The sequence below is a fragment of the Suncus etruscus genome, chromosome 14, assembly GCF_024139225.1.
Source record: "Suncus etruscus isolate mSunEtr1 chromosome 14, mSunEtr1.pri.cur, whole genome shotgun sequence".
Lineage (NCBI taxonomy): Eukaryota > Metazoa > Chordata > Mammalia > Eulipotyphla > Soricidae > Suncus > Suncus etruscus.
The window spans coordinates 68,325,703-68,347,718 of record NC_064861.1 but is presented as its reverse complement, the minus strand read 5'-3'; the positions used below and the strand labels follow the sequence as shown (position 1 = coordinate 68,347,718).

The 22,016-nt window shown below is 47.4% G+C and overlaps 1 protein-coding gene across 2 annotated transcripts in view; it reads right to left on the bottom strand.

Annotated features, from left to right (window-relative positions):
- The window catches only part of ZNRF1 (zinc and ring finger 1), a 101,964-nt gene extending 81,206 nt beyond the window's left edge, over nt 1–20,758 (bottom strand). For both annotated transcript variants that reach the window (XM_049786452.1, XM_049786453.1), the window contains exon 1: nt 20,299–20,758. In XM_049786452.1, the coding sequence (XP_049642409.1) occupies nt 20,299–20,740 (442 nt within the window). In that variant the 5' untranslated portion in view covers nt 20,741–20,758. The remainder of the gene's footprint in view (nt 1–20,298) is intronic.
- Nucleotides 20,759–22,016: the final 1,258 nt, after the last annotated feature.

Genomic DNA, 22,016 nt, shown 5'->3' with positions numbered 1-22,016 from the left:
TAAGCATTTTATATAAAAGCAAAATTGTGGGGTCTGAGCAATAGCTCAACATGTAGGGTTTGGCCTTGCACCTGGCCAACCCGGATTTGATCCAGGCGTCCCATATGGTCCCCCAAGGATATCCAGGAGTAATTCCTGAGTCCAAAGACAGGAGTCACCCCAGAGCAAAGCTGGGTGTGGCCTAAAAAGTAAACAAATTTTTTTTTGTTTTGTTTTGGAGTCACACCTGCAGCACTCAGGTGTTACTCCTGGCTCTTTGCTCAGAAACAAAAATATTTAAACTCATGTTCCCCTTTTCTTTCCTTCCAAATCAATGCAATTGAGTTCATGAAGCACAGCATTGTCAAGAATCTGTACCAAATCAAACACAACCTAGAAAACAAACCATTTGGCCCAGAATACAGTGGTCAAGAGAACCAAACAGAATGTGTCTACAATCCCATGTTATCTAAGGTCATCAGACATGCCCTACTCATTCAAGTATCATACAGATGTTTCTTATATGCTTGAAAAAAAGAACAGCAGAACAAGACAATGAATGAAGGTACATCTGTATTTCTGGACAGGTTGTCAAAATCTCTGGCCCAGGGCAGAGAAGCCGGCTGCCAGTGATCAGACCATGCTGTTGAAAGATGGACCCTGGGCCCAGAGAGATAGCACAGCGGCGTTTGCCTTGTAAGCAGCCAATCCAGGACCAAAGGTGGTTGGTTGGAATCCCGGTGTCCCATATGGTCCCCCATGCCTGCCAGGAGCTATTTCTGAGCAGACAGCCAGGAATAACCCCTGAGCACCTCTGGGTGTGGCCAAAAAAAAAAAAAAGAAAGAAAGAAAGAAAGATGGACCCTCAGAGAAGGGTGAGCTCAGGAGACTATGCACAGGTAGGAGAACCAACAGGCCCAAGTGGAGGGCAATAAGCCTCCTTCAGACTCAGGCTGTTGACAGGTAGAGAAGCTCAGGGCACCCTTAGTTCAACAGGGCTTGGAAGGACATGGACGATTCCCAATGTACTCCTTGCCTCTTAGATAAGTAAGTAGAGGAGCCAGAGAGACAGCACAGCAGTGGGGCATTTGCCTTGCATGAGGCAGACCTGGGAGGGACCCAGTTCAATTTCTGGCATCCCATATGGTCCCCCAACCTGCCTGGGACGATTTCTGAGTGCAGAGCCAGGAGTACTCCTCAGCACCACTGGGAGTGGCCCAACAACCAATCAATCAATTAATAAATAAATAACTTTTTTAAAAAAGATAAGTAGATTGTCCTGCTGCAATGGGCAGCCACTAGTAACTGCCCAGTTGTCTCCTCCTGTCACTATTACACTGAAACTTCCCAGGTCACTGAGATAGCTTAACCTGAGCTAACCTGATACCCTTTCCTTTTCTTTTCTTTTTTGGGGGGTAGTTAGGGGCACACACATTGGTGCTTGGGGAAGCATATATGATGACAGGGATGGAGTCTGGGTTGGCCACATGCTAACCCAAATAGCACTAGGTGTGGCCTAAAAATAAAAACTGAGGGGCCAGAGAGATAGTATGGAGACAAGGCATTTGCTTTGCATGCAGAAGGATGGTGGTTCGAATCCCATATGGTCCCCTGAGCCTGCCAGGAGCAATTTCTGAGCAGAGAGCTAGAAGTAACCCCTGAGCGCTGCTGGGTGTGAGCCAAAAAAACAAAAACAAAAAAATTTTTTTTGTTAAATACACAATATGGGGGCCAAAGCACAGCAGTAGGGCATTTGCCTTGCATGCAACCGACCAGGGGACAGACCCGGGTTAAATTCCCGGCATTCCATATGGTCCCCGGACCCTCTCAGGAGTGATTTCTGAGCACAAAGCCAGGAGTAACCTGAGCACCACTGTGTGTGACCCAAAAACCAAATAAATAAATACACAATAAGTACAGTATTTGTAATACATGTATAGTAATATAAAAGAATATAGTAAATGTATCACAAAATAGTATGCCATGTCACACACATTAAGTAGGACAAGGCCCAGTCGCAGGATTGAAGCTAATGAGGAATATAAACTTGTACAAACACAATGGAGCTCTACTGAGTAGTGGTGAAGAAATACAATCCCTTTATTCAAATAAGGGTGTGTCCAAAAGGAAGCTTCAAGTGTGTAAGGAAACAAAAACTCATTTTTTTCCCTGGGGAAGAAAAACGGGTATTGGGTGGGGTCACCCCTGGCAATGCTCAAGGGCCATTATGTGGGTGCTGGAGATTAAATCAGGGTCAGTTATGTGCAAGGCAAAAAAATAAATGCTCTCTGGTGCGCTCTCTTATTCTCTTCACACCACCCCCCTAGAAAAACATGACTTTGCTTATTATTGGGCCATACCCAACTGTGCTCAGGTATCATTCCTGGTGGTGCTCAGGTGACTCTATATGGTGCCAGGCATTGAACCCAGTTAACATGTTCAGGCCAAGAGCCTTAACTACTATACCTATTCCACCCCAAGCAAAACATTCTTTAAGAGGGGCCAGAACAATAGTACAGCAGGCAGGGCACTGGTATTGTACGTGGTCAACTTAAGTTCAATCCCCAGTGCAAAGGGCCAAGGCTGCCAGGAATGCAGAGCTGCAAAGCTGCAGAGGCCCGGCTCTGACACCCCAGCATCCCATATGGTCCCGCAAACCCACCAGGAGTAACTGAGCGCAGAGCCAAGAGTATTCCTTGAGCATCACAGGTGTGGTTCCCTCCCTCAAAAAAAAGTTCTGAAGCAACTGAAAGTAATTTTTAAATACATTAATGAAAGAATGGTTTGATTAATGCTATCTGTGAAATGCTCATACAAGAGTAGCAGAGAGCAATTCATAAAACAATGAATTTATATATCTTGAATTCATTTTTGATATATGTGATTATGGAGTTAGAAATATAATAGATTTCATAGACTAACAGAATGTGGTTTTAGATATATACAGGAAAGACAAGAATACATGCATACTGGATTAAAAACAGTCCAGGGAAGAGAGAAAACGACCACCAGTTGGAATGTGCATAATTGCAAATCAACAATCTGTATTAACTTGCTTGGTGGACAAGTATGAAATGCCTAAAATAGCTCATAGTTTAAGAAAGAGACCAGCTTTCCTATTCAGCATCACACCACTTATTTGATTTCCTGAAATGTGCAAGTGAAACCAAAATTGAAATAGCACATACCCCTGTGACTTTGCCATTTAGCGATCACAGGACTGAAACTTTGAGAGTCTGTCTACGAAGAGTGAACAAGCAGAAAAAGCAAGTGTCAGGCTCTGTGCTGGATCCCAGAACAAGATCTACCTCCTCTATAGCCGGCCAGGGAGGGAGAGGAGAGGTAGAGAATTCCTGTGTTTCCTAAGAGGGATCAAGCCCCACTTTCCCCCACAAGTCTTCTTTTTTTTTTTTTTTTTTTTTTTTTGGTTTTTGGGTCACACCTGGCAGTGCTCAGGGGTTATTCCTGGCTCCAGGCTCAGAAATTGCTCCTGGCAGGCACAGGGGACCATATGGGGCGCCGGGATTCGAACCGATGACCTCCTGCATGAAAGGCAAACGCCTTACCTCCATGCTATCTCTCCGGCCCCACCCCACAAGTCTTCTAAACTCCTTAAGCCAAAGGAGCTTTGTAATTATGCTGTCAAATAAAAAAAAAAAATGTGGCACCTCAGCTATAAAAATCTATGTAAAAGTCCTCCCAATCCTCTGTTCTTCTCTAGCTGGCAGGGCTGGTTCAAGTCATGATGGAAGTGGGTACCTTGAATTCCACAAGCCCCTAACTGCCCCCAGCCTGTTCCAGTTCCATCCTTGGGCCCTTCTATTAGTTACTGCTAGCTCTAAGGCATCAAATACTGGCTTCCTCTTCCCCTGTACTGAGTCCTGGAGATTTGTAACTATGAGATCTTTGAAGGAAAGCACAAAGCCAGGAAAATACAGAATGGAGACAGATCTATTTTCCAAAGAAAAGTAAATCTCACCACAGTGGTAATAATTGTTCAGACTTTCCTGTCAGCAGCTGACATAAAGTAGCAGCTCCGACACAAGGACCAAATCATTTGCAGGTCAGTGAAGTTGTCAACAGTTCAAACGCAGCTTCAGTGGGCAGAAGACAGTGAGAACAGGTTTTGGATGTTACCACCATTATCCTTGCTTATTCCAGGAATAGCTCAAAGGGCTGACTGCTTTGCTTGGATGTGGCCTAGGGCTGATTCTCTGAGCACTGTCAGGAGCTCCAAGCAAGGGAGCAGCCCTGAGCAGCACCTGGTGTGACCGAAGACAAACAAAACCCCACAATTCTGGTTTATTATAAACTCAGTGTCTCTGGTCTTGCCTTTTGACTATCCCAGAGAACAGTGTTCCTTTCAGGTTCTGCTAAGTGCTTTCATCCTAAAATCAGAAGAATACATACAGGGGCTGGAACTAGGACTCAACATGCAGTTTGATTCCCTGCACTGCAGGAACAAACCCTGAGCCAGAAGTCATCCCTGAGCACCACCAGGTGTACTCCAAAACCCTTACCTCTGAAAAGTACAGATAAATTTGTAGAAGTCCGTTCATTGTAAAGAATTCCGCTGGCCAATACCAATTGCCTTGTCACTATTACACAAATGGGGGGGAAAAAAAGAGACTAATAGAAGACTCCTGTTATTTTCAGTTCTCATCACTAGGTTCATAGCCTTCCCCTTCATCCCCAAAACCTGAGGTGCTGTCATAAATGGCCTCAGATCCTGTGACCCTGGACTCGGTTCTCCTGATCTCTTTACACTGCAAGCTTGTTGCAGTTAAGTCTGAGTGTTGAAACTCCCATCCCCTGAGTCAAGCTCCTGCAGCCATGCAGGAGTCAGACCCACCTTCTACTCCACTCTGCTCTGCTGAATTCAGGGCTTGCAGTCAGTGTGGAAAGTACCAGTTTCTGATATGGCGGCCCCTGGTTCTGTTCCTCCAAGGGAAGTATCACCCACAGCCTACTCAAATACCTCCCCCCAACGAGCTACCAAAAATTCCCCCGGTGAGAAATGCTATTATAAGGAGGAGTGGCTGCTTTGTGACTCACACTGTTTCATTAAAAAGATCTTTTTCCCCAAACAAATTTTTGGTAGAAGAATCCAAAGGTTTTCCAAAGCCACAGCAAAAACAGAACAGCTCATAATACTATTTCTCAAAGGCCTGCTACTTCACAGGAGATTCCTGTACCCCCAAACACTGGCAACACTTAGATTCACTGGCCTTTCATGTTGCACTTGGCTGCTGGGCAGAGGGGAGGTAAGAAACGGGTGAATTCGATACTGCCAACAACACTGGCTCATCGGATATTGAGAGAGAAAGAGTGAGCTGCAGGCCAGCCTCATCAAGGCTCTTAAAACTTGGCTGTAGTTCTCCAGTGCAATTGGCTGCAGAAGTACCCATGTTTCAGCCACATGTGACCAGCACTGGGGAGAACAAGTAACATATAATACACATGGGTATTTGGTAAAAGCAATGGGCAATGCTATATATAACAAAGTTGGTCTAAAATCTGACTAATGAGCTCGGAAAAATAATATACAGCAGGTAGTGCACTTACCTTGCACAAAGCCGAACTTAGGTTTAATCCCCAGTATGGTCCCCCTTGTCCTGTTAAGAGTGACTATCAGATTGCCCCCAACACCAAAAAGAAAAGGAAAGGAAAAAGAAAGCTGATATAGGTGGTATATCTTGAAGGTATTAAAAGTATATTTGATCTGGGCCGGAGAGATAATAGCATGGAGGTAGCATTGATTGCCTTGCGTGCAGAAGGACAGTGGTTCGAATCCTGGCATCCCATATCCCTTTAGCCTGCCAGGAGCAATTTCTGACCATATGCCAGGAGTAACCCTGAGCACTGCCGGGTGTGGCCCAAAAAACAAAAACAAAAACAAACAAACAAAAAAGAAAATTAAAGAATTATCTAGGTATAGACAGACAGTATAGCAGGTAAGACATGTGCCTTGCACACAAGTTTGATCATCGACCTGAGTTCGATCCCCAGCATCACATACTGTCCCATGAGCCCATCCAGTAATGATCCCCAAGAGCAGGGCCAGAAGTGATCCCTGAGTGAATGGCCTGGGGGTCACTGGGGATGGCCCAATCCTCCCTCCAAAGAACATCAATGATCCAAACAGAACAGAAACTAATTTGTATTTATGATAAGCCAAAATATTTCATAGATATAGATTGGACTTTACAGACTCTCCTCTAATCATTTTTTCCCTCTAATCTTTATTGATTTTTCCAGGCAACCTGCACAAGCACCAGGATAAAAGATCCCAACAACTCTTAGGAAAACCACCTTTGCCAGGGAAAATGAAAAGATCATTTGAGGTTAAGAAGCTTTGTCTTGCAAAGCTTGGTTTAATCCCTAGCACCACATATGATCCCCTGAGCACGCTGGACATGGCCCCCAAAAACAAAGTACAAGCACAACAGTAGTGGACAGTAGAAAGGCAACTAAGTTCAGAATAACTCTGCCGAGAATGGCTGGATATACTTTTCAGGGAATAACTGAAACTACCAGTGAGCAAGCTGGAGCCTAGGCTAACTCACTAGGCCCAAGAAGAATGAATACACACACTCCTAAATAGAAGAGGAACGACATGGGGCCAGAGCAATAGCACAGTGGTAGGGTATTTGCCTTGCACGCAGCCAATACAGGATGGACCGTGGTTCGAATCCCAGCATCTCATAAGGTCCCCTGAGTCTGCCAGGAATGACTTCGAGTGCAGAGCCAGGAGTAACCCAAGTGCCACCGGGTGTATCCAAATACCAATTAATTAATTAGCTAATTAATTAATTGAATTAAAAAAAGATGAGCGACAGGCGTCAAGCTAAGGCTCATACAACTATGTTGGAGGCCCTGGTTTGATCCTGGCACTTCTCAGGCTCCTGAGCACTGCCAAGTGTGTGGGTGGCCCAAAAACCCAAATGAAAAACAGGAGGAAATTTCATCTGTGCAGTAGCCTTACCTACAAACACCTGAGTTTGTTTGTTTATGCTGCTGAAGAGCTGAGAACAAGGTAAAAGCTTCCACAGCTGATTCAGACTCTCTTAAGGAGTGAGGAGGCAAAGATTCTTAGAAAGAACAAAGGAACGTACAAGATATCTTCTTTATTAAAAAATTATGTATGGGGGCCGGAGAGAGAGCATGGAGGTAAGGCATTTGCCTTTCATGCAGGAGGTCATCAGTTCGAATCCCCGCGCCCCATATGATCCCCTGTGCCTGCCAGGAGCAATTTCTGAGCCTGGAGCCAGGAATAACCCCTGAGCACTGCCGGTGTGACCCAAAAACCACAAAAAAAAAAAAAAAAAAAAATTATGTATGGATTGAGGGTGTGGCTCAATCAGCAGATTTCAGGTTTTGACCCTCTGAGCATCCCCATGAGTGACTCTGTCACAGCTGGGAGTGACTCTCTCACGCTCTGTCATACCTCTGACACAGCTGGGAGCAAGTCCCCTTAAAAAAATAGGTACCCGGGGCCGGGCGGTGGCGCTGGAGGTAAGGTGCCTGCCTTGCCTGCGCTAGCCTAGGACGGACCGCGGTTCGATCCCCCGGTGTCCCATATGGTCCCCCAAGAAGCCAGGAGCAACTTCTGAGCGCATAGCCAGGAGTAACCCCTGAGCGGCACAGGGTGTGGCCCAAAAACCAAAAAAAAAAAAAATAGGTACCCCCCAAACAAGGAAGGTAATTCAAAGAAGCACCCTCCTGTCCTGCAGAAGCTTCAACTTCCAACCATCCCCAGTATTGCCAGGCACAAATATCGAACTATCTGGCTCCCCAGATCCCTGAACCCTGCTTGGAGATCTTCATCCTCGAACATATTCATAGTATCCTGCAGATACTGGGTCCAGAACACTAGAGATACCCAATAAACACAAGTCGAAGAAATGAGTATTTTAGGGGGCCGACGAGGTGGCGCTAGAGGTAAGGTGTCTGCCTTACAAGCGCTAGCCAAGGAAGGACTGTGGTTCCATCCCACAGCGTCCCATATGGTCCCCCCAAGCCAGGGGCAATTTCTGAGCTCTTAGCCAGGAGTAACCCCTGAGCATCAAACAGGTGCGGCCCCCCCCCCCAAAAAAAAAAAAGAAATGAGCATTTTAACATAACAGATCTCCACACATCTATACAAGTAGGACAATAAAGGAAAAACTGATATTCAACTCACTTTATCATTTTGTTTTTTGTTCTTTTTTTTGTTGCTATGATGGGGTGAAATCCCTTCTTACACACACAAGGCAAGGCAAACACTCGACTACTGAGCTAGTCTTGGCCCATTTTTTTAATTTAGCCCTTTTTTTTTGTTTTTGTTTTTGTTTTTGGGCCACACCTGGCAGTGCTCAGGGGTTACTCCTGGCTGTCTACTCAGAAATAGCTCCTGGCAGGCACGGGGGACCATATGGGACACCGGGATTCCAACCAACCACCTTTGGTCCTGGATCGGCTGCTTGCAAGGCAAACGCCGCTGTGCTATCTCTCCGGGCCCAAATTTAGCCCTTTTAAATAGCCCTTTTAAAATTTCTTTTAGGGGCCAGAGCAATAGCGCAGCGGTATGGCATTCACCGTACCATATGGCATTCACGGAAACGGTTCAATCCCTGCCATACCATATGGTCCCCCAAGCCAGGAGCAATTTCTGAGCGCATAGCCAGAAGTAGCCCCTGAGCGTCACTGGGTGTGGCCCAAAAACAAAAAAAAATTATTTTATTCTTTTTTTTGGGGGGGTAGGGTTAGGGCCACATCTGGCAGTGACCAGAAGACTCTGTGGTGCCAGGAATCAAACCCAGGCCTTCCACATGCCAAACATGTGCTCAGCCCATTGAGATCTCTCTCTTCAGCCTGATTCTGTCTGCTTGAAAGGCTGGATTCCTCCTAAAATCTTGGCTTGTCTCTCTGCCTGGCTGAGACTCTGTGAAAGAGAATGTAACCAGTGAGCCTTTCTGGGCACAATCCGTTGAAGGCAGCTGCACAGTAGAAGAAAAATCAGAAGACAAGCACAGAAGGGAAGGGGACACTGTCACAATTATCTTCTGTTCTGAGCAGCTTTAATTTGGGGACAGGACAGACTGGCTCAGGACGATCTGCAGAAAGAAAATGCTTGAGTTCCACGTTCAAAAGGAATGATAGAAGGGTTGAGATCACAGAGACAGTACAGCAGATTAGGTGCTTCCTTGCATAGTCTACCTGGGGTTGATCCCTGGCATCCCATAGGGTACCCTGAGCACCACCAGGTATTCCCCCACAAATGAAAAGATAAGATCAAGGGGCAGGGGACATAGCTCAGCATAAAGCACAAGTACGTGAGTCCCTGAGTTCAATCCATCCAATTATTTTTGTAAAGTAAAAGGTCTGGGGAGATCAAAGGGCCAAAAAGCATACTATCAGGCAGAAGACTTAAGTTGGATTTCTAGTACTGCCATGACCCCTCTCCCTATCCAAGCCCTAGATACTGATGGATATGTATGGACCACCATCCTTCACCCCACACCAAGAAAGAAAAACACTAAATAATGGACCATGCTCTTGATGAGTAAATCTATCCTATGGAAGAAATGGGAAAAAAAAAGACTGATATGGAGCTTGCTTAGGAAATTATCTGACTAGTTAAGTAATACTGAAAACAATGTTGAGGGTCCAGAGAGTACAATGAGCACAGAACTTGCTTTCCATGCAGCCAACCTTGATTCAATCCTCACATCACATATGTCCCCCAAATCTCCCCACAAGTGATCCCTGAATGCAGACCAGGAGTAAGTATGGACACAGTCAGGTATAATTAAAAATCTAACAAAAATTGTAATGATGATGGGGGCTGGAGAAATAGGACAGCAGTAGGGTGTTTGCCTTCCATCTGACCGACCCAGAACAGACCTGGATTAGATCCCCAGCATCCCATATGGTCCCCAAGCCTGTCAGGAGCGATTTCTGAGTGCAGAGCCAGGTGTATCCCTGAGTGCCAACAGGTGTGGCTCAAAAACAAACAAAAATAAATAAATAAATAATGCTAATAACAGCACCAAAAAAGTATTCATAAGTCTTTCTGTCTGGGGGAAAAAAAATCTAAATTTGGGGCTGAAGAGATAGTATAAGGCCCTTGCCTTGCACAGTGCCTACTCAGGTTCAACCCTCACCACCCCATAAATTTCCCTTGAGCACCACCAGATGTGGATCAAAAATTGAAAAAAGGGGCCGGCGAGGTTGCGCTAGAGGTAAGGTGTCTGCCTTGCAAGCGCTAGCCAAGGAAGGACCGAGGTTCGATCCCCTGGCGTCCCATATGGTCCCCCCAAGCCAGGGGCAATTTCTGAGCGCTTAGCCAGGAGCAACCCCTGAGCATCAAACGGGTGTGGCCAAAAAAAAAAAAGGAAAAAAAAGAAAGAAAAGAGAAACTAAATCCATCAGAATTGAGCTGCAAATACATGCAGGTCCTCTGATGACATTTCAGAATCATCTGTTTCAGGGACCAGAGCAGTAGCACAGCAGAAGGGCATTTGCCTTGCACGTGACTGCCCCTAGATGGACCTGGGTCTGATCGCCAGCACCCATAAGGTCCCCAGAGCCTGCCAGGAGTAGCCCCTGAGCATCACCGGTGTGGCCCAAAAAACAAAACAAACAAACCAAAAGAATCATCTGTTACAAATTGAGGTCCTTGAATCTCTCCTCAGCTCCACTGAATTCCATAGTGGAGTGCAGCCGTGGCATTGTTAACAACCCCCCGAGAATGCTGGGAAGAGTCAAGTTGGGAAATCCTTTGAACCATTCACGGAATTCAGGAGAGCTCGATTGTACCTGCCTCCTCGCTATAGCCCCAAGAATGTGCTATGTAAATTTTTATCATGCCTCCTCTGACTCAGCATCCAGGGACCAGTGATCCCCTTCCTCTTGGCTCCCTAAAGAGGAAGGTTGTGCTCTTATTTCACACAACTCCAGAGACAGTTCAAGGGAATCGGCCTTAGCACTCTAGAAAGGACCCTAGATGCAGAACCTTAAACCAGGGAGCTGAGAAGGGAGCTCAAAGAGCCAGAGCGAAGCCTGGCAATACAAGGTTGGATCCCTGGCACGACACAGTACAACGGGTATAGCCCGGGTGACTCAGCAGTGCTGGGGAGGCACCTCCACCCCCATCCCCCCTACCCCCGCCAAAGGAAATGATTAAACTTGATTCTGTAGCCACCTCACACTTGAGGGTTCCTCTTTTACTCCTGGTAAAAAGACTGTCTTTCACTCATTCCTGACTCCTCATGGACTCAGCATGATTTACGTGTCCAAACAACAAATCTTGTGTTTCAGAAGCCTGGGAGACCTCCAAAAACTACTGTACATGCTTAGTGTACACGAAACCTTGGGATTGATCCCCAGCATTGCATGGTCCCACTGCACCACCTCTAGCACCCCTGGGTGTGTAGACATTCCCTCAAATATAGTATTCAGAAGTCATGATGAAGGACAGAAAGATAATAAAGAGAGTAGGGCACTTGCCTAAGTTCGATCCCTGGCATCCTACATGGTTTCCAGGAGTAACCCTTGAGCATTGCCAGGTATGGTCCAAAAACTAAAAAAAAATAAAAAATAAACCAACTCCTCTCCACCAAAACAAATATAAAAGACAGGACAAGCTTGGGGAAAAAAGATAGGAAGTTGTACACATTCATCCTTCTAAAAGACAGGGATTAGAGTTTAAGTTTTGGGCCAGAATTCCTAGTTGCATACCCTTAGAGATCCATGGTGTGAAAAATATCCTTTTTAAAAGAGAAGCAAGCTAGGACAGGAGCAATAGTACTGCAGGTGGAACGTTGGCCTTGTACACAGCCAACCTGGATTTGATCCCCAGCATCCCATATGAATCCCCCAAGCAGTACAACAGTGATTCCTGAGTGCAAAATCTGGAGTTACACTTGAACATCACTGAGTGTGGCCCCAAAACAAACAACAACAAAAAGAATGCAATGGGTAGGAAGCTGTTTGCTTTGAACACAGCTAGCCTGGGTTTAATCCCAGGTACCTCATATGGTCCCCCAAGCCCACCAGGAATGATCCCTGAGCACAGAGCCAGGAGTAAGCCCTAAGCAGAGCAGAATGTGTCCCTCATCCCCAAAATAAATAAAGGTTAACAGAAACATCCCATTTGTTTCCACTACTTCCCTAAGACAGTTTATCCAACTTTAAATATGTTAAAAATAAAGTTTGGTTTCATTATTGATGACTAAAATTTTACCATTCAATAAACTTGAGTGCTGATATTTTATAAAATCACATTTATAAAGTGCAATATAGAGTCAATGATGTGGTTCAGTCATGGTAGAGCACATGCCGGCAAGTGGGTGACCTAGATTCAACGCTGCAATAATAATAATGAATACAATGTACTTTTTCCTCAAAGGACCTAGAGCTCATTTATTTCATTAAGAGTGGCTGAGAGGGCTGAAGAGATAGCACAGTGATAGGGTGTTTGCCTTGCATACAGCCAACCTGGGACAGATCCAGGTTCGATCCTTGGCATCCCATATGGTCCCCCGAGCCTGCCATGAGTGAATTCTGAGCGCAGAGCCAGGAATAACCCCTGAGCACTGTGAGTGTGACCCTCCCAAAAAAAAAGAGTAGCTGAGACATAGACCAGGGCAGGGGTAAGACCCTTGTCTTAAGGCAATCATAATACATGGTATCCTGAGCACCACCAGGAGTAAGCCCTGAGCACTGCAGACCATGGCCCCAAACCACCCTCCAGAAAAAATGGTTTAGCTCAGAGTATTCCTTGTGCATTATTGTGATGGGACTTTACTTAATAGCAAAATGTAGACGTATCATAAAACTTTATGAATAAAACCACTCATTCTTATAACATCTTTCACAATCCAATAAGGAAGAACTAATGAGGAAATTAACTTCCTCTTGGGCCAGAGACATAGCTCAACAGGTTGGGCATGTGATGCAGGCAGCAAGTTGAGGTTCAAGACACAGAATCACATGGTCACCCTAAGCACCACCTGGAATGATTCCCCCAGATAAGCCCCCAGATAAGAACAAGAAGCCAGCCTGCAAGATACGGAACAAAAACAATCTTCTTGTTAAGGGAACATTTTTTTTTAGTCTTTGGGTCACATCTGTTAGCATTCAGTGGTTACCCTGGCTCTGAGCTCAGAAGTCACTCCTGGCAGGCTAGGGGGACCATATGGGATGCTGGGATTCGAACCAGGGTCCGTCCTGAGTTGGCTGCATGCAAGGCAAACATCTTACCACTGTGCTATCCTCTGGTCTGAGGGAACTTTTTAAATTTTAAGAGAATGTTAAGTCCTTGTAGTAACATAGGACCAAAAACTCTTCTTTTAAAAATGTCTTTAAGGGATGGAGCAATAGTACAGGAGTTAGCGCACTTGCCTTGCATATGGCCAACTAGGGTTTGATCCCCATCACCCCATTCGTACCCTCCAGTATCACCAGGAGTGATCCCTGAGGATCACCGTATAGTTCCCTGAGCATCACCTAAAATGATCCCTGAGGAGGAGCCAGGAATAAGCCCTGAGCACTGCCAGGTGTGGCCCCAAAATAAAAACATAAAGGCAGTCAGATGTGGCCCACAGACAAAAAATATCTATTTCGGGGAGGGCTACAAGTAGCAGAGCTCAGGGGTTACTCCTGGCTCTGACCTCAAGAATTATTGCTGGCAATGCATTGGGAACCATATGAGCACTTGACTTGCACACAGCCAACCTTGATTTGATCCACAACATCTCAGATGGTCCTGGAATAAGCCCTGAACATTGCCAGGTGTGATCTAAAAACCAAGTAAGGAGTGGCACGGTGGCACTAACCTAGTACAGATCACGGTTCAACACCCCCGGCGTCCAATATGGTCCCCCAAGCCAAGAGCGATTTCTGAGCACATAGCCAGGAATAACCCCTAAGTGTCACTGGGTGTGGCCCATAAACCAATAAATAAATAAATAAATAAATAAATAAATAAATAAATAAATAAATAAATAAATAAACCAAGTAAAAAAAAAAACTTTGGGAGATAGCTCAATGAACTGGAGCATTTGCATACAGGATGCTGGTTCCAGAACCACATATCCTCAAGCACTAAACCAAAATAAAACCAAAAATACACAAACGAAAAGAATTTTTAGAAGACTTACAAATATCCAACAGGCGCATTTAAAAAATCCTGTAATCATCAATTTTCTGGGAAATATAACTCACAATATCAAATGATATCACTAATACAAGAAAGGCTTTTTTTCCCAAGTGCAAGTGAGGATGTGCAGTAAAAGAAACCATTGTACCCTGCTGGTAAAATGTAAACTGGCCCAACCAATATGGAAAACAGATGGAAATTTCTCAAGATCTCAAAATAGGTTTACCACATGATCTAAGAACTCCACTCCTATATATCAACTCAAAGAACCCCAATGATCACTGCAGATCTAAGCTATGGAAACATCCCAAGTGCTCAAGGAGAATGGGTGAACCCAGATGTGATATAATGGACTAGTACTTAGCCACAGAAACTGAAACCTTGTTCTGGGTTCAAAAGGGATAGGACTGGGAGGTGTACACCAAGTAGAAAGAAGGAAGACTCCCCTCTGAAACTACAAAGCAGGTCTTCTCAATAGCGCTCATTATCACGAACGGTCCATCAATGTAGGTCAGCTTGCAGCAGAGAGCATGAATTCCACACTGGGGACACAGTCCGCAGCTCTAAATCTCTCTACCCAGCAAATTCTAGAAGCCAAGGGCTGAGGAGATAACTCAAGGCTCAGAGGCATATGCCATGCCTGAGTCTGAGTTCAATGGCCAGTACCATAATGTTCAGGGAAGCACTACACGTGTGGCCCCATTGGCATGCAGCACTACCCACGCAGCATCACACTGCTGAGCCCCAAAACTAAATGTCCTGCCCTAGTGGGCAGAGTATGGCCAGAAGTGGCCTGCAGATCCTCTGAGCATTATCTGGAAGCAGTCCCTAATAGCCTATATGTACTCAGTTATTATATAATATCTCGGGAGACCCTCACAGATTAGCCTATGCGCTAAGCCAGGTAGGTGATATTTCCATCCTACAGATGAAACAATAATAAATAGCTAAAATGACTCATTTGTTCAGGATGTTGTTCATCAGTCTTGCATGCATGAGACCTGGCCTCGATCTCGAGCACCCCTTTCCCAAGATCGAAGACCAAGCAGTTAATCAGAAGCCCAGGCAGAAGCTGAGCCTGGCCCGAGATTCAGCCAATATGATGCCAGGGACAACCCCAGCTTTCTCGGGTTCAAGGGCAATGTAGTAGAATTGAGTAAGGGCCCACCCAGGGCCTGGTGTTCAGGCTGGCTTATACCCCAACTTAACCCACCATCCTGTGTGGGTTAATTTACTGGACCCTGTGTGGATTCCTTAACTTGCCCCAAAATCTGTTTCTTCATCTCTAAAAGAGGAATAAAGCCTGATCTCATTGAATGAGATAGACATAAAACAGTCAAACCCAATCCCACAATAAACATTTGTGTCAGGGCACACAATACAGTTATGCTAGTGATCATGAGTTTTGCTCTTCTGAGTTTAAAATATAAACTAAATTTAAAAAGAAAACAGGTTTTCTTTGGGTTTGGCTTTTGGACAACACCTGGCAATGCTCAGGGATTACTCTCAATTCTGCCCTCAGGGATGACTCCTGGTGGGGCTCACAGAATCATATGGGATGTGAGGCCTCGAATCCAGGTCGAGCAAGGACATGTGCAAGGCATGCACCCTATCCATTCTGGGTATTCTCCAGCCCCCAAAAGGAAGCAGGGTATAACATGTAGAATAGGAGCAAGTGCCATTATTTTGCAGATATGGTGAATAATTGCTATTAGGCATTGAGGTAGACAGTGAAGAAATGCAGCTGAGCCCCAAGGGGTCTAAGGAGCTCCCCAGGAGAAAAGGTAATGAAGAATGTTCCAGGAGAATTCAAGAGAGGATTGAGAGTCAGGCGCAGCTCAGCACAGAGAATTAACCTGGGGGATGAGTTTGGGGAACCCTCGCAGGATTTGAGGAACAACTCTGATAGGCTGGTTCCCAAGGATGATCACATCAATTTTTGTTGTTGGTGTTTTATGATGGGGAGCACTCCCAAGCAATGCTCTGGGGTCCTGGGACATTCCCAGTAGTACTCAAATGACTCGTTTTCAAGCTACTAGGGCAACCTTTAGACAGAGAGTGCTCAGAAGAGGCATGCAATGTCAGAGATAGAACTTCCACTCCTTCAACTATCTCACTGGTCCACCACATCAATTTTGGGTTTGTTTTGTTTTTTTGTTTTTTTGTTTTTTGTTTTGGGTCACACCCGGCAACACTCAGGGGTTACTCCTGGTTCTGTGCTCAGAAATCACCCTGCAGGCAGAGGGGACCATATGGGATACCAATGTCCAACCAGAATCGTCCTGGATCGGCTGCGTGTAAGGCAAATGACCTGCCGCTGTGCTATTTCTCTGGCCCCCACCACATCAATTTTGAAAATAACAGATGTTGGGGTCAGACTGATAGCATAGTGAGGAGGAGTGATAGCATAGCCCTGCACAAGGCTAGCCCAGGTTCAATCCCTGGCATCCTGAGCTCCACCAGAAGTAATTCCTGAGCACAGAGCCAGGAGTAATCCTAAGGTTAGGTGTGACCCCCCCCCAATATTTTTTCCCCCCAATATTTTTTTAATAACAGAGATGAGCCTGATGAGAGATGATATGTCTCCCCCAAGGTCACAGCTCCTCAGAAAAGAAGTTGGGACTCCTCTAACATCTTCAACCCTCCTAAGACATTGGTTCATTCCCTCTGAGGAAGCCAAGTACACACAGAACTCCCCTCACTTTCTCTGCTCACAACAGTTTTCTGTGTCTATGAAGAGTTCTGAAAGCACCTTGAAAACACCAATAAACACATCAACTCCAGGCATCTGGCCAACAGTACACAAAATCCTGACCTTCGACTCTCAGGACACAGGAGCACAAACCTTACTCAAAGGCAGCAAAATACAAGATTTTCTTCTTGCTGCCACGAACAAGAGAAAAAAAAAAGAAAAAGAAAAAGAGGGTCCCATGACCTATTCCCAAAGAGAGAGAGAGAGAGAGAACCACCATCACAATAGACTGGAAATAGAAAGGGTCAAATCAGTGACTGTGTGTAGATGAAGCTGGGGATGTCAGGTCTGGGTCTCAGTCTGGGGAAGAGTTCGCCCGGCACCTTAGTGTAGGGAGGGACAGCAGAGTTCAAGAGTTTAAGAGCTTACAGATTCAAAACCATCCCCGAAACACTTCAGGGAAATTATTCAGTTTATTTTAGGTGAGAGTGGGATACTTATAATGTGCCTCAGCCAATCAGATTAGGGGAAAGTAGGGTGAGAGCTCTGAGTGTTTAGGGAAAAGAAGAGTGTGAGCCTTGTGTTTTTAGATTAGGAGAAAGCAGGGCATGTGCTGTGTTTGGCTACACTGCACAGGAAAAACTCACTTCTTGATAGAAGAATAAACCTCCGCCAGCCATTCTCAGTAAAAAAAAAAAAAAATTCTCACACCAAAAATGCACAGGGAAATGAGAGGAAATATCTAGATATACTCAACGTCTTGCACAAAGACAGGCTGGTCCTATAAAGTATAAATCAAACTTGAGTGGAGGAGGGGTTAGGCCACATGTGGCAGTGTTCAAAGGTTACTTCCAGCCCTGTGCCCAAAGATCTGGAGGACTATCTAACCCCCTATACATTTTCTTCAACCCCTAAGAAATGTATAATTAACCATGAGCTTGTCCTTACTTTTATTTTTTCCTGAGGGGAAGGGAAAGCCAAAGGCTACTCTTGATTGTGTACCAACAATCTTGCTCCAGACAGTGCTCAAGGAACAAGGTGCTGGAGATTAAAACCAGACCTCCAGCACACAAAGCAGCAATCAGCCTCACAGAGCTCTCTCCATCTAATGTTAGACTCCCTTCCCTAAAGGATGAATATGCTCCAATGTCTTTATCTTCCCAAGGCTCACTAACTAGCTGTATGAACACAACTGGAAGGGGAGAAACATTAAACTGAGCATCAGAGTAAGGATACAGAAGTTTCCAGGTTGGTGAGAGAGTGCATAGGGTAAAGCAGTGCCTTGCATGTGCCTGCTAGCACTGATCCCTGAGCATAGACCCAGAATTCAACCAAAAAAAAAAAAAAAAAGGAAGTTTCCAATAAGAGACAAACTCAAATGCTCAAATGTTAATGACTAGCTTGTGCCAAGATCCTACATTCAATCCCCAGCACCTGCGGGAAAATTAACAAAAATAAAAGAGAACTTTTGTACAAAAAAAAACAAAAAACTTTATGAAATTAAATTTGGTTTATAACACACACACAAGTCTGTGATTTTACAGAACTTTCTCATAGTACATTTTGGTTTAAACTCAGATAAAAGACAGTTATTTTAGAAAACAAAAGGGGCCAGAGCGATAGCAGGGCAGGTAGGGCATTTGCCTTGTAAACGGCCAACCTAGGTTCGATCCCCAATCCTCAGTGTCCCAGATGTTCCCAAGCCTGCCAGGAGTGATTTCTGTGGCAGAGCCAAGAGTAACCCCTGAAAACCACCGGTTGTGGCCCAAAAACAAAACAAACAAAAAAAAAAAAACAGAAACAAAAACAAAAACCGTAACCACATCAGCTCAAATAGCCCACTCTTCCTCAACTAATTTTTGTAAGAAAGAATACTAAATCTCAAGAGGATCAGGTGACTGACAGTGCCAGAGCTCGCCAAGCCTCCCTCATTCAGGAGAGATTTGCAATGCAGGTCAGAGACAGTCCCAGTGTTATCTAGTGGTCAGTTGAAGGATTAAAATACCACCTTCCCAATTCAAAAGGCAGTGTCAAGCACAATTCTAAATTAGAACTGAAAACAAAACCCAAGCCATTTCCAGAAATAAAGAGGCCTAAAAAACCTATCATATTTCACAACACCTAGAACAGTGATGCAACAGATAAAAATCCCCAGTAAGCAACCTTTCTCCTAGCCAACCTTTGAATGTTCTCAACTCTCTCCCCAAGCCTCGCCAGCGGCACAATTAGCTGAGAGAGGCCCCACATCCCTTTGGACCAATGAAGACTAACCTGGCTTCTCGGGGTTAGCTGAGCAGACAGACCTGTTTTCTCCCGAAGCTCTGCCAGCCAGACTGGGAAATCGACTTTCAGCATTTTTTGCTAGCCTGTCCCCAGGAGTTCACAAGAAATGAATTCACCCAGATTCTTTGAATCCTCTTCCTATCATGTGTCAGCGACAAAAACCCCATCTCTGGTACCAAAAGACCCAGATTGCTGCAAGACCAAGCAAGAACTTATACACGGAAGGGAGGGGGAGGTATGAGGAAGAAGATGGAAGGCAGAGCAGGGAGCCTAGTCTACTGCAAGCTACAGGGGCCCTGGTCCTTCCAGACCTCAGGGGGGGAGAGAGAGGCTTCAGCTGGGCCTTCAGCTTCACCAGACCACACCTGCCTCAGCCAGCGGCCTCCTGCTGTTCCATTTTAAACCACCCAAGCGCATCTCCAACAAGGTGGGCACTTGCTTCTACCAAGCAAGAGTGAAATGAAAGCAGCACCCATCAGAACCCCACTTGCTCTCAATTTTCCATCCTTGGCACACTCTGGGAGGCACCACTTGGTAAAACTGGATGCCCCCCACTTCCCTTTCCCTATCGGGGAGAGGGGGAGACAGACGGCAGCAGTGACAAGCTGCCCAAGAGAGGCAACGAGCTGGGGGCCCATCAGACCCCATGGGGGGGGGGGGACAGCGGTGTCAAATCTTGGGGACTTCCTGAGGCACCCTTCCTCCTTCCTTCTGCCAAGCAAGAGTGAAAGCCCCATCAAGAACCCCACCTGCTCTCAATTGTCCATCCTTGGCATACTCTGGGAGGCAGTGCTTAGTAGATGGGATGCCCCCCACTTAGTAGTGGGATGCCCCCCACTTCCCTTTCCCTGTCGGGGAGTGGGGGGGTGACTGACCGCAGCAGTGACAAGCTGCCCAAGAGAGGCAACGAGCTGGCGGCCCATGAGACCAAAAGGGGCAGCGGTGTCAAATCTTGGGGGTGTTCGCGAGGCGCCCTTGGCTCTTGCCCATCCATCCACCCATTATGCATCCATCCATCCATTCATCCACAAGTGAGAACCCACGCCCGGACGACGGAGGGGCCAGCAGCCGGCGCCTTTCACCCCCCTACGAGAATCCACAGAGACGGGGCCGGCCGCACCGGGGCGCACCCTCCTCCGCCCAGTGCCCGCACCCCAGATCCCGCATCCCTCCCTGCCCGACGTCGCCCCCGCCGACTCACCGCTGTGCGAGCTGAACCACCTGGGCGCGATGTGCAGAGGTAGAGCATCCGCCAGCGAGGACCGGGAGCCCAGGTAGAGCATCCCGTCTCTATGGTGACCGCCGCCCGTCTCCGGGTACCCATTGCCGTGGGCATAGGTGGTGGTGGTGGAGGACTCGGACGCCGACCCGCCGCCGCCGCCGGGGGCCCTCTCCGGGTCGCCGGGGCCCCGGGGCGCGGGGGTGTAGAGGCCGAAGGGCACCCCTCCGGCCGTGCTGGGGTCCATGCCCATGCCCGCCACCGAGCTGACCGAGCGGCTGCGCAGCCCCATGGCCCCGCCACCGCCCGCCCGGTAGTGCCCGAAGTGGGGCGCCCCTCCGGGCGGGGGCACGGCGCTGTCATCGCTGGAGACGCCCGGGAAAGGGCCCCGAGACCGGCCCGCCGTGCTCTGCTTGCCTCCCATGGCTCGCCCAGGGGCGGGCGGGCGGGCGGGCAATGTGGAGCCCCCCACCCCAAAATCTCAGCAGCTGGGGGAGGGCTGGGCGAGCATACAGGGGGGAAGGTGGAGGAGGAGAGCGTCCCCCCTAAAAAATTACCCCCCAAAAAAGGGGGAGAGGAAATTGAAAAAGCTAAATTAAATAAAATGAAAAATTTTTAACAAAAAAATAGGGGGGGGGAGAAAAAGAAAAGAAAAAGCAGCGGGGAGGCTCTTTGGGGGAGCCCCCCCCCCAAAAAAAAGTCAAAGAAGGTCTTAAACGCTCGCAGCTAAATGCATGATTTTTTTTCCTTCCTCTCCAGGAGCCCCCCCAAAGGCAAGAGGCGCAGTCGGGCGCGCCACAGGCCGCCCCCGGAGCCGCAGGGAAGGAAGGAAGGAAGGAAACAGGGAGGCGCCGCAGGAGGCCACGGGTGGCGGTTGCAGGGTTTTGGGGGGCGCCGGGCGCGTCCCCCCCCCCCACCCAGCTCGACCCCTCGGTCTCAGGACGCCGCGATCATGGGGCGCTGGGCGGCGCGGGGAAGCTCCTCGCTTCTCCTCTCCTTCCTCTGCGATCGCTCGTCGGCGGGCGCGGCGCGTCGTGCTCTCGCTCGAGCTCTCGTCCCCAGTTCTCGCCGCCGGCCCCGCTGGCTCGCCCGCCCAGGCAGGCAGGCAGGCAGGCGCTCCTCGCCGCCGCCGCCGCCGCCGCCGCTGCTGCTGGGGAGACAATGGAGGGCGGCAGAGCGCAGGCGCGGCGCGCCCCCTCCACCCTCCGCTCCCTCTCCCCCTCCCCCCCCCCAGCCGGCTTTAACCCCTTCGCGGCCCCTGCGGCGCGCACACCCGCCTGCTGACGCCCATGGAGGTTTCCTCCCACCCACCCACTCAGCCAGCCACCATCCGGCCCCGGGCCCAAGTGACGCTGGAGTTACACAGATGTCTTTTGCTCAATTAAAGGCCTGATTTTATTATTTGGGGGGGGGGGTTTACCAAAGGGAGAGCCACCAATGGGGGAGAAGAGGCCATGGGGTTCAGGGGGGGAATGGGAAGGAAACCCCCCTGGAAGAATGATCTGACCCTCCTTCCAGAGGTCTACCTTGCTATGGGGAATGTGGTCAAGTTCTCCCCCCCTCTTTCTGTCCAAATTTTGCCCCCACAGCACCCTCTGGTGGACGTGCGGTCTTTGCTTTTTAGGGGTTTAGGGGTTCTCCAAGTAAGAAACCCCTCCTCCCCTAAAAAAAAAAAAAAAAAGAATCAGGAAACTTAGCCT